General features: G+C 51.2%; 1 protein-coding gene across 3 annotated transcripts in view; it reads right to left on the bottom strand.

Moving 5' to 3' along the window:
• Positions 1–12359, bottom strand: part of OPHN1 (oligophrenin 1) — a 149339-nt gene that overhangs the window by 27646 nt on the left and 109334 nt on the right. For all 3 annotated transcript variants that reach the window (XM_015421625.1, XM_015421626.1, XM_015421627.1), the window contains exons 15-18: positions 9846–9930; positions 7515–7573; positions 4878–4983; positions 513–672 (exon numbers count right to left, since the gene is read on the bottom strand). In XM_015421625.1, coding sequence (XP_015277111.1) covers positions 513–672; positions 4878–4983; positions 7515–7573; positions 9846–9930 — 410 coding nt within the window. The remainder of the gene's footprint in view (positions 1–512; positions 673–4877; positions 4984–7514; positions 7574–9845; positions 9931–12359) is intronic.

Below are 12359 nucleotides of genomic sequence, written 5' to 3'. Positions count from 1 at the left end.
CCAGGCAGCCCAGTTTAGTGCAGCCTCGCCTGGGGCTCTGCTGGGCAGCCCGGTTTAGACTGGATTGCCCAACAGAGCCCACCAAGCAGCCAATTCTGCGGGGAGAGTTTTCCTCGCAGGCTCTGATGGGCAGCCCAATTTTGCTAGTAATTCCCAAATATATCTGGGATTTTTTCGGGGGATTTTTTCAGTTCTTCCCAAAAACATTTAGGAAGCAGAAATATACCCGAAATATACTGATAAAGTGTTTTTCGGGCATATTTTCAGTTTGGGTAAAACTGAATGCACACCCCTGGTCATTGCTGATCTATGATTGGCAGTTCTCCTACAGAGAAGCTTCAAATGAAGACTGGGAAACTAGGATTCTTGACGGCTTATACCTTTTGGGAAATGTTGCTGGTCTCTGAGGTGCTCCTAGACTTGAACTCTGTTCTGCTCTAGATGTTTAAGAAGAATGGCACTCTGCAGAAAGAGCCGGCCAAGGCAGGACTTTGCCTTGGGAGGTGTCGTACCTTGTCAAAATGCTCTATGAGGATCTCCACCACAATGTTTTGGAACTTGATGTTCATCATGGCTGCAACCGTGTCCTCCTGAGCCCGCATGAGTGTGGGACCAAACACCACTGCCATGTTGGATGGAGTCATCAGGTTCTCCCTGCTATGTGCACACACGCTGCCAGGAGGAGAAGCAAAAGGAGTGAATCAGAGGGGTGTCCTATCAGGGAATCTGGGGCTTCAGCCATGAGCCAGCTGGCTAAGGCTTCTGAGCACCCTTCATGTACCAAAAGGAAAAGGGCAATAAAGCATCAGACCCTGTCAGCGGGAGGCAGGATTAATCCCCTAGTCTGACGGACTGTGGAAGCCCAGCAGTGATGGACGTCCCTTAAAACAGGCTTCAAAATGCTGCACTATCAGAGAACCGGGAGGTGAAGAGTTAAATCTCCCCAAGAATGGAGAGCTTTGAGTGACAGGCTACTCTGAGCACTCTGACTGGCCAGCTCCAGCTAAGGGCGGGAGATTCTTATTATCCGGGTGCTGCTGAGGGGGGAGGGGCATTATTCAGACAGATTCCTGATGGGAGAGAAGAGAGACAATTTTGCACCTTAACTGTTAAAAATCCACTCTGAGGAAGAATTCAGTGGAAGGGCGGAAAGAGTCGGAGTCTCAGCCCAGGCTGGAGGCAGTTTTACACAGACAGAAGAACTGGGAATGAGATTTGGCAAGGTTGTTGGGTAGTGAGATGAGAGACTCCCATTCAGGCCAAAGGGAAGGGGACAGAGACCTTCTAGAAAAAAGAAGAAGAATCCCTGCCCAGTTGCACAGGGAGAGAGTTATCTCTGCGAGGAGGAGGAGGAGGAGGAGGAGATCCCTGGTCTGTTGTGGAAGGAAACTGCCTGAGGCCCCTCAAGAGCTACACAGAAATTAGGGATCAAAAGGAGGGCAGTTAGGTACTGAAAGAAGGTTCCAGCCTCAAGAAAATAAGAGGAGAAATAGGAAACTCCATTAAGAAACATTGTAGTCTTGGGAAAACACAGGGGATAAAGCCTCTCGATATTAAGATCTCAATAACTAAGAAAATAATCTTCAATAACTCTCATTTGCCTGTATGAAGAATTGCCATCTGTACAATCACTGGTCTTTGCCTCAAAGTTAACAACCCCTGGTTACACATGGCCTTCCCCTGTCTTCTAAATAAAATCTTTTGCTCTATTTGACTTTTACATGGTCCCAAGTGCCATTTGAAAGGGTTCAACCCAAAAGAGGGCTCCTTATTCTTCCCTCGGGCTCCGGGGCTGGGCTAAAACACAGATTATATCTCTGTGACGGGGTGGGGCAGAGAGTCTTTTAAAGACAAGGAAGAAAACTACGTTACTTGGGGTGGGTCAGGCACAGAAGGGAATGAAGTTTTTTGGGGACAATCTACCTTGGAGGGAGGGAAGCGTGAGGGGCCGTGTCATACCCGCCTTCTCAGAGCAGCATGTCAGCCCAGGACCCCACTCTGGCTCCAGCTCCAGAAACTGATCTCAGGCACCCCAGGGCAGAAAAACACACTCTCACTAGATATTTCTTTAAAAAGCACCGAAGCGCAGCGCCACCTCCCCCTCCTCCCGGGCAAGCAGTGCACAGGCACTGGGAGGAGCAGTCAGCTCAGCTGGAGGATGAAGCGGCTGCTGCTGTTTCACGCCTGGGCTCCGCGACACCTCCTCCCCAGGGCAAACGGCGGCACACAGCATGCTCCCACTGGGAGGAGCGCCCAACTGGAACGCAAAGAAGCAGTGGCTGCTGCTTCAGGCCTGGGCTCCCGTGGCACCACCTGCTCCAAGCCCAAACGGTGGCTGCCAGGTGACCCGGACAGTCCCATATTTTCACTGACTGTAAGGGGGAAACACTGAAAAAATACTGCACATTTAAATGTCCAGTGTTTTTTCAATCCCCCCTCGCCGGACAGTCAGTGAGAATACCAGACTGTTCGGGTCAATACCAGGCAACTGGCGACCTTATTCTTTATGTACTAGTTTGGGGAGAGCTGCCCACCTCCCTGGCCTGGCCCTCGAGTGACTGCCTGCCCACAGGGCTCTGAAGGCGTTTTAGCTTTCAATGGTGTGGAGGGGTGGTGGTGGCTGAGACAGGCAATGGGGCTGCTGCAGGTCCCTCTGTTGGCTGGAGAGACGACCAGGAGGGGCAGAAACCGGGCACTGCATCTGGCCGCCCCAGACCCCAGCAGGCCTGCTTGCCGACAGCCATCCACACGACACACACGTCCACAAACACTGTGTTGTGAACAGAAAGGAGCAGAGAAGGCCGGATGAGCAAAACAACGAAGAGCTGTGTATGTGTGTGTGTCTTAAACAGGCAAGGAGACAGGAGTGTAGCAACTCAACTTTGCAAAAGATTCATGGCTTTCGAGAAACAAAGAGGGTTCCCCCCCCTTTCAGTGGCCCATAAATACTTAAGTTTCATTCAACACTGCCAGCTATCAAATGATTTACAAACCAAGGCAGGGCAGGCTTTCATGGCATTTTTAGCAGTCATTTTTGGTATCCAGCTCTAAATTTAAGTCCTGGAAAAATCCCACCCACAGAAGGGGATCGGCTGAAGCTCTGGGCCTTCACCAGCAAGGCTGGGGGATGAGGTACGCGGCCTCCTCTGTGACGGCTCCAGGAGCCACTCCTTAGGGGAGCTCACCAGGCTACGTCACTCATGGCAATTCCCAAGCTGTGTCCCATGAGAAATATAAGGGGGTTAATGGCCCCCCAAACATATCCAAGCACAAAGGAGGCTGGCCACAGCATCTCGGCATGAGTCACTGCTGCACCCCTCCCTCGCTTCCTTCCTGATTGCCTCTGCTGGGACAAGTGGTTCTGCCACATCTCTGCAAAGAAAGATCCACACTTACACATTGTGGGGGGGGGGCGCAGCAGGCAATTCTAATTTTTACACGTACAAACAGAAAAACTTTTTGGTATCCAAGTGAATTAAGCATACATTAATTCAGAGGAGAACCTGGGCTGCAGCAAATTTGGGAAACTCTGAGTTATGGCTTTCAGAAGTATGGCAAAAATGGTAGTTCCATAGGATTTTGGTGTTTGGCTGGTGCTATGTCCATTTTCATTTCTGCTCTTTGGTATTTCTGGATTTGCAAGTTCAGGTATTTCGGGATGCTGGTATTTTGATTTACGGCTTTTACAGATGTCAATGCTTTTTATCTATTAATATGGATTTTTCTCATAAACTAACTCAAGAAACTGTCAGAAACAAGACTTCTTTAATTAATTTATTAAAACATTTATATTGTGCCTTTCCTTGTAGTTCAAGGTAAATTACAATAATAGTTAAAACATTTCCAGCTTAAAAAACAAAATATCCAACCCCAAATCTCTCTTCCTCAACAGGTATCTGCTAATTGGAAACTGAAACGCCCTCAAAATCCCTGCCAAAGGGGCAGGCCTTGCAGCACCTCCTGAACGTCTCTAAGGAGCACCCCCCCCCCCGATCCCCAGAGCCATGAGAGAAAAGGCCCTGGGGGGGCTTTGGTTGAGGCCAGACGGGCCCATCCAGTGGGGGGGGGGGGCAGCCAACAGACGCCTGTGGGGCACAGGTAGACACGGAAGGAGAGGACCCTAAAACTGGAATTCTACTTCCTGTCTGCTTAAAATTTGGAAGGGACATTGCCTTGGATGAGAGACACGAACCCCAACTTGCTCATCAAAGCAAAGAAAATAATGGAATGCAAAATTAATATAATGAAATCGGTAGGAGTGTCTTGGCCTCGATGCCCTACTTGCTGGCCTTCTAGGGCAAATGGTTGTCCTCTCTGTGAATGATGCTGGCCAAGATGGACCACTGATCTGATCCAGCAGGGTATCTCTATGTTGAAAAGGAACGTGGAAACATTAAAAAGACTTTTGGCATTGCTTGCGAAGCCCTTTCTGTTTGTTTAAACGGCCTTCTCTCTCAACGCACCCTCCCTCAGCAGTGGCATTCTGTAGCTAGGCCTAACTGACTACAAAGCATCACGTCATCCTGCTCCTGGTCCCGCTCCCTCTCCGCCAGGAGCATCGACATGAATAACCTGGGAAAGAGAACACACAGCGGTAATGGGGTGGGGGGGGTCTGTGTCTGGAGCTATGGGGCCGAAGCGGGTTAGGGGAGCAACGGCACTACACAATATGCAAGACAAGATGACATGTTTCTCTTGCTCTTCGACAAGGAACCAGACGGATGTGGGACAGCAGCAGCAGCAGCAGAATGAAATCACAGCTGCCCAGCCCCAGAACAGCCGCTGACCCCGGTTGGATGCCAGTCCCTCTGCTGCACCCGCACGCTTGGCCCCCGAGCCCCAACACAGCCCCCCTTTTGGCATAAATGTCAACTTACTGGACGAGATGCCTGATGAGAAGTTCCAGCATCTCCCGGTTCTTGTCAGGGAGTTTATAGACCAGAGAATGAATGGCGCCCAGCCTGTAGTCCAGGTTCTCAGATTCTGCGGGGTGGGGGGGGGAGAGAAGAAAGAAAGAGAGAGAGAGAGAGAGAGAGAGAGAGAGAGAGAGAGAGAGAGGTTTGGGCTTGAGATCAGCATGCTGGACGTTTTCAGGGATTTCAGCTGAAATCTGAAGGGAGGGGCATAATCTGGTGAATTCCAAGCAGAAGGGCAGTTTCTGGACTGTATACAATAAATTACCCCCAAAAAGTAGAAAGAATCACGGTGAGGAACGACAGAGGTGTTAGGGGTATTTCAAGCAATCTCAAACTGACTGGACAGGGCAAGGAAAGAAAAAGCGACCAACACCTAACCCCCCCCCAAAAAAGTCCCTTTGAGGCCTGGTCAGTCCTCGAATACCTTGGTGAGTCCTCGAATGGATGGGCTGCGAATTCTGTGGCCACCCCTCTGTCGAACCTGCCCCCGAGAGGACGGGAGCCTTTTAGCACCAAGCCCAGCTCAGCAGGTCCCCGGTCGCTCTGCCATGGCAACGGCTTTCTGCTGGGCTGGCTCGAGCCCATCTGCTTGCACCCGCCTGGTGGGAAAGCGGGTGTTCTCGCCTAGCTGTGCAGGTGGCTGTGTCAGTGCTTCGCGGCACGTTTCTCCTTAGCAGCAGGGCTGCTCCACTGGCACCACGGCCACCCCCAGACAGAGACCGGAAGCTGGGGCCCCACAGGCTGCTTCCTTTCACTTGCTCGGAAAAGGCCCCTGCTTCCCGCTGGCTCCCAGGCAGGCAGGCAGCAGAGACCATACCCAGTGGGAACCATTTCCAGCAATCAGTTACGGGGAAAGGAGCTCATATGCTGAAGGCAGAGCAGCTAAGGAAGTTCCCACTGGATACTGCCTCTGCTGCATGCCTGGGAGCCAGCTGTCCAGACGCGGGAAGCAGCAGGGAAGCTCACTCAAGACGGCTGGACTCTGGGTTGCCAGGCTATTTGTTTTTACATGGGAATCTTGTCCCAGGAGCCCAGCACACATTAGGACCGCCAGGCCAGCTGAAACGCCTCTGAGTTAACTAAGCGGGCTGCTTGAACGATGCACCGGGCACAACAGCCACATGGCAGACCCTTGGTGCCAGAGCAGCAGGGCAGGGTTCCCTTCTTCCTGGGTTACAACCGGAAGCACATTCAAAAAGATTCTCGTTCTTTTCTTCCCTCCAGGAGACCCGGAAGAGGCAAGGGTCCTCCTTGCAAACCTGGGAGGCCAAGTTCATCCCCTCTGCTTCCCTCTGCTCAGACAGCTGGAGCCCAAGGCGGGACCGGCCAGCCGAGGCTGCCTCTGGGAATCCGGGTGTGCCATGATGGCCCAGCACTTCCCAAGGGAGGAGGTCACTGCCCAAACAGGGGCAGGTCGGGATGGAGGCGGGGGGGATCAGGGCTACGAAGGACTCCACAGCTCCAAGGGGCCGAGAGCGGAGGATGCACCTCACACACTGACTTCATGTACTGAGGCCCATCCCAGCCCTCCTTGTGCCTTACGAAGAGTGGCCTGGCACTACTGGCCATGCGATTCTCTGGTGAGGGCCAGGCACATCGGGAACACCCGTGCATTCACCCAGCTCCCCCACCCTAGCCGGTGCAGATGCAACACCAGCTAGTGAAGGTGAGCCTGTAAGTCAGGAAGTGGCCTCGAGAGTGTGTGCCCTCCCCCCACATGCCCTCCCCTCCCCAGAGCTAACCCCCCCCCTTCCCATGAGCTGCAGGTAAACAGGATGTCTTAATGGGGCTACTGTTACTTTGGGGGTGCAATTCCACATCCTGGATAAAGGGAGATCCTGGGTAGCCTTCACTAAACATCAACAATAAAAACCTAAACTGTAACCAAAGGGAAGGGGGGCCGCGACACTTGCTGAGATGCATCTGTGATGAGCACCTATGCAGCTTGGCGCCAGACTTTTGCACCCCTTCGAACACAGAGTGTGCCGCTGAGCAATGCTCCCTCTAAGCTGTGGAGTCCCGTGAGCAAAAATTCTACGTTGTGATCTACCGGCATTCAAGTTGTGAGCGAGCAATTTGGCTGCTGCATAAATTAGTCTGCTCTGGAGCCCTAGGACAAAAATGTGTGAGCCAGAGGCTAAAAAACGGTGAGCAAGCTCACACTAACTCAGCTTAGAGGGAACATTGCGGCTGAGGCGAACTGGTTTGGGAGGCCTTGAAGCAAGGTCCCATCTGCTGTGACAACTGAAGGCAGGCAACTGGGAAACTGCTGCTTATTTCCCTCCCACAAACTGGGATTCTCAACTGGGATTAAACTGTGGTTAGGAATCCTACTTTGTGGGGTGGAGGCCAATACCAGTTTCCCAAGGCACCTGCATGCAGACTGGAGCTTGATTCAATCCTTCCGTGGCCCCAAGGGAGAAGGGCACCCGACTGGGTCTGAGTCTCTGAGGTTCACTGTGATGTCTGAAAGCAGCTCCAGCCAACAATCTCCAGCAAAGATTCGGTACCCCAAAACTCGTTCTTCTCCCTAGAAGCAAAAAAAATACATTTCCAGGAAACCATTCCAGTATTTCCCCACTTCCCTCTGGCACATACTGGCAGCTGAGACCAATTCCTTGTGAAGTTTGTATGTCATGACAGGTTCAGAGAGGTTCCTGCAAAAAGGGGGGGGGGAACAGAAAGAATGCAGAGTTCATCAGGAGACAGCAAGGCACAGCTGTGCACTACTCTCAATTACTACGGGAGAATCTGGAAATAAAAAATGCCACTTTAATTCCACTGAGAAGGCCATCTGGCACCCCATCTCTAGACTTTCTAACAGTTGTCAAAGTTGCCTATGATGCTTCGGCGAAAAAACACATCTCTTCCACAACAGACCCTCTCTGTGACCACGCAATAAATGCTTCTTTCCCTGCTTCTGCTAAGTACATGAGGTCCTCGGTCCACTTTCATGTGTGCACAGCACCACTTCGACCCGGCTTCTGCTGGTCCAAGAGAAAGGCAGAGAGCGGACTGGCATTTCTCAATCAGAGCACGCCTATTGTGCTCGCAGCCCAAGTGGGACAGAGCTGCCTGAAGCATCCAAGGGACTCAGATACCAGTTTGTTGACATCGCTGCAAATGGGGCAGCTTTGCTGTGAACTTCTTGGACAAAATATCACCACATGGACCTGCCATGTGCCACTGCAAGCAAAGCAGAAGCTGAGACCACACACACTGGTTCCAAGTGGGCAGTGGTGAAAAAGCGGCTCTCCAGAACGCCCACGTAGTGCCCCACGAAGCCTGAGAGTTCCGTGTCTTCCTGGCTTGTGCTTTTTGCTGGACCCCTTCTGGTCCCAGCCAGTAGTCTTCCCCATGCTGCAAACCCCACAGAGGCCTGGGAGTGCGCAGAGGAGAGATAGAAGGGGAGAGGAAAGGGAGGAGGGGGGCTGGGATGGGCTCGAGCCAGCCCAGTTCCAGGTGGGAGAGCCTTCACCCAGAACTGGTGACCCAGGAGTCCTCCCTCAGTTGCTACCAAGCAGGAGATTTTGTGCACAGTTCCAGCCTGGGGACCTGTCCAATTAAAGCAGCTCTAAGAATGCCAAGTGGGGCAAGGAGGGTGTTTTCTCCACTGCTGCAGGGGCTGCAAATCAGCCAACTTTACCAACTGCCATCTGGAAGGAGCACCAATGCTGACATTTTTGCAGCTACGGCAGGAAGAAGGTCAACAGGTAGAGCCGTTCATTGCTGGATGAGACCCTGCCAAGCCTGTTCAATGTACCTCCTGGCCATGCAGCTGTTAAAGCACAGCAGGCACAGCTGCCCGTCTGATGTCAGACTCCAGCAATAGCTTCTTCTGCGCTTGCAAGTCAAGTCCACACGGACTCTTTCCTTGCAACCGCTAGAAACTTACCCACAGCTAATTTTCAAGTGCTTGTTTCACCCAGAGGCGTGCCACTTTTCACAAAAGGCAAAGCATGTGAGAAAGACAGTCTCCTTGTGCTGCGCTCCCTTTTCTATAAATACAGGCACCCTCTTAGCACTGACTCCAGCAGGCATCAGCCAGGTAACTGCTTGGCATCCACCCTGTGCTGAAAGGGCAGAAGTTGTCGCAGGGCACGCCCTCCTGAACGGGACGGGGAAGCCCCTGGCTCATTCTGTGCGTGGGGGGGGGTATAGATGGTGGGCAGAGCCGCTAGGGCTGAGTGCCCCTGCTGTGGCCCGGAGCTCAGAGTTCGCTTCCTGCCAACCTCACCCTTCACTGTTTAAAAGACAAGCTTCTAGGCCTCACTGCTGTCAGGACGTCTTGGGAAGTCTGAGGCCCCCACGGAAGGGCAGAGGTTCAAGGGAGCACTCACTGCTCTGTCACCCCCCCCCCACAACCCCTTGACCGCCCTCTCAATAGAAGAAGACATACCAGTCATCAAACTGCAGAATAAATTCTGTGTTGAGTAATGCATATGAGTTGCAGGATATACCTTAGTTTTAGCACACTGCCACAAACAGAACCAAAACCTTTACTTCTTCTTATGAACAGGAAACGTTTTACTAGCTTTTGCACAATAAAACAGGTTGTCTGTAAAGAGTATAGCTGGATAATCACATAATGGCTATTATGCTAGACTCTGAATCTGGCAACTTGGTTTGGAACCTGGTTTTGTGTGGGGTGTGTGTGTGTGAATATTTCAGCCTCTAAGATCACATTCGGATAATTTTAGGTAGCAGGAAAAGATCTCTGAGCCATTTCAAGTCGGACAGCTAAGCAACGGTTTGACTTTGCCCCAAGGTAAATTCATAGGTCCATACGATGTGAGAGACACGTGCTGTGGTTACCAGAGCGAAACAGAAAAGATGTGTTTCTCAAATGAAACTTTTCTCCTTCCAATGACCCATTTTGGGCAAGGTAGTCCATCCCAGTAGCTACAGCAGAGCAGTCCTGAAAGCTACCTGAGGTAGAATTTCAAAGCGCTGGCAACAGTCTTGATGTCCCAGTCACTGTTCTGGAGGTCCACGTCCCCTGGGCACTTGGGATCTGGGGCGAAGGAAGGAAGGAGGCAAATGAAGTCGACTCATTAAAAATGTCATCTAACTGGCCTTTCTAATATATATATATATATATATGAAGTTATTTTTCTCTTAACACAGCATGCCAAAATGGCAAATTATAAACACATCTATTCTCTCAAGTTATCAGGGTAATACTAAGAAACTGCAGCACGCAAATACCAGGGAAACTCCACTGGCTTTAAAAGGAATAACTAGTTATCAATCATTTTAAAAGGGGGTGGTTGGAGGAGGAAGAAAAGGAGGCCAAGTCGGCCTCTCCGTGGGGACGATTCCACGCTGCACAATCACACGCTGCCACTTCAAAAGGGGGGGCACTTGCACCCCCACCCTCGTGCTGCCACCAGGACACTTGGCAACTTAAAAAACCCCAAAAACCACCAGCAGCAACTACCCATATTTTAAAATGCTGTGGAGGGAATTTGGCACCAGTGAGGGTGGAGAAGTCAGAAAGTGCACACCTTCCCATCCACAAGGGGAGACCAGGACTAGATCTCCATTCAGGCATGAAGCTGACCAGGCGATCCCGAGACTTGCCGTCCCCTCTGAGGGCCTAACGGCAAAGCTCCGTTTCCCCCACACCCTCCCCAGTCTGCTCAATCAGCCGGGCACTGCGGCTTCTGTGCAGGGGGCTTCATTCCCAGGCACACGTGGTACTCAAGGCCCTGCCCCCACATGCCATTTCCCCAACCGAAAGAGGCCCAGGGAGCCGCTGTTTGCCCTGCTGGGGAACAACTGTGCACAGCCCCTCAGTTAACAGAGCGTGGATTCCACAGTGGGGCAAATGGTCCCCCTCCACAGGTGTCTTTGTGTGGGAGCAGCTTAACTGCCCCCTCCCCATGGGTGCATGGGAATTACGTTCCCAGCAAGCAACTTGCAGTGCAGACCTGATCACACAGAGGATGTGAAGGAAACATAATGTGTAATTAGGCTTGTAGCACAGCCTACTGTGCAGGGGTGTTGTGAGAGTAAAATGGACACAAGGAAAACCTGAGTATAGCACCCTGAGTCCCTAGAGGAAGGGAGAGATGGAAATGCAGTAGAAAATAATAATAGAAATCTACAGAGAATTAGGAAAAATCAGATTCTGCTTCAAAACCCAATAAGGGAAGGAGGCAGATGATGATCTAGTTTTAATTTTTTAAACTGTAAGCTTCTGGACAAGGAACAGTTTTCCTTAGTTTTTTTGTTTTTGTTCATGAAACTCTGCAAAGCATCTTCCAAATGCGGCAGCCGTGTTAACTGGCTGGATTGGAAACACCAACAGGAGTCCTGAGGCATTTCGAAGACTATGCGATTTACCAAACAGAAGCTTTTGTGGGCCTGAAGACACACTGCTGTCAGCTGTGCAGAATGGATTCAACAGAATTGGAACAAAACAGAAGGAAAGAAGGAAAACACTGAACAAGATTAAAAAGGCCATGAACTGCAGAGGACAGACTTTGTGATGTATCTATGCACAATGCGAAGGTACAGAAGAGATCATTCGCAACAGCTGCGGTTGGGTTAACACAAGTAGCCATGTGGGTTTTTTAAACACTATTGTAGCCTGGAAATTGTTATTCTAAGCTGTCTGTGGTCTGTTTTTATGAGTGATGTTGTTACGCAGGCCTGAGGCTTTTTTAATGTTGGGTTTTAATTAATGTATTTTATTGCTTTGTTTTTATTGTTTTTATTTTGTTCCTGGATAGATGGCATAAAAGTGTTATGTGTTTGTGTGTAAAGTGCTAGACCCCACGGAGGGGCTTTCAAGGCAAGGGAGAAGCAAAGGTGGTTTTGCCATCGCCTTCCTCTGCACAGCCTTCCTTGGCGGTCTCCCTTCCAAGTACTGACTCCAGATTGCTTCTGAGATCTGATGAGACTAGGCTATACCACGACACTTTCCCTCCCAAAAGTGTTACACATCTCTCCCCTTATATAAAGTTGTAGTGGGGTCCAACGTTCCAATGCACACCTACAGTGTTTGGGCGTAAGAACTGTCAGTCAGAAGACGCTGGCTGGGTTGGCTGGCTGCTTTGTGTAGTCCCGCCCACGTCAGCCCCGGCCAGCGTTTTCGGCTCAGTCTGCTCTGGGCCTCTGACAGGAGAGGACCATCTGCAGACTGAGCGCAGGGATGGGGTTTCTACGGCTGGCCCCGAAGACTCCCCGGTAGACACAAGGGGACCCAGGTAAGGGGATGGAATTGCACGGGAAACCCCAGGACAAAGCGGCAGCTGAGCTGCCTGTGCCTGTGTCTTCGGGTGGGGGTGTTCCTGGTGCGTGTGGAGGGGGAGGCAAGTCAGTGCCTCCGGCCTGAGTTCTCTCCCACCCACTGCAGCCTAGGCCACTCTTCTTCTCTGATTGGGCCAGCGTTTCAAGGTCATTTGCATATGAAAGCTGATAGGACCACACTCCTTT

Source organism: Gekko japonicus, unplaced genomic scaffold (assembly GCF_001447785.1).
Source record: "Gekko japonicus isolate JY-2015 unplaced genomic scaffold, Gekko_japonicus_V1.1 scaffold1699, whole genome shotgun sequence".
In the NCBI taxonomy this organism is placed as follows: domain Eukaryota; kingdom Metazoa; phylum Chordata; class Lepidosauria; order Squamata; family Gekkonidae; genus Gekko; species Gekko japonicus.
This window is presented reverse-complemented; position numbering and strand designations above follow the sequence as displayed.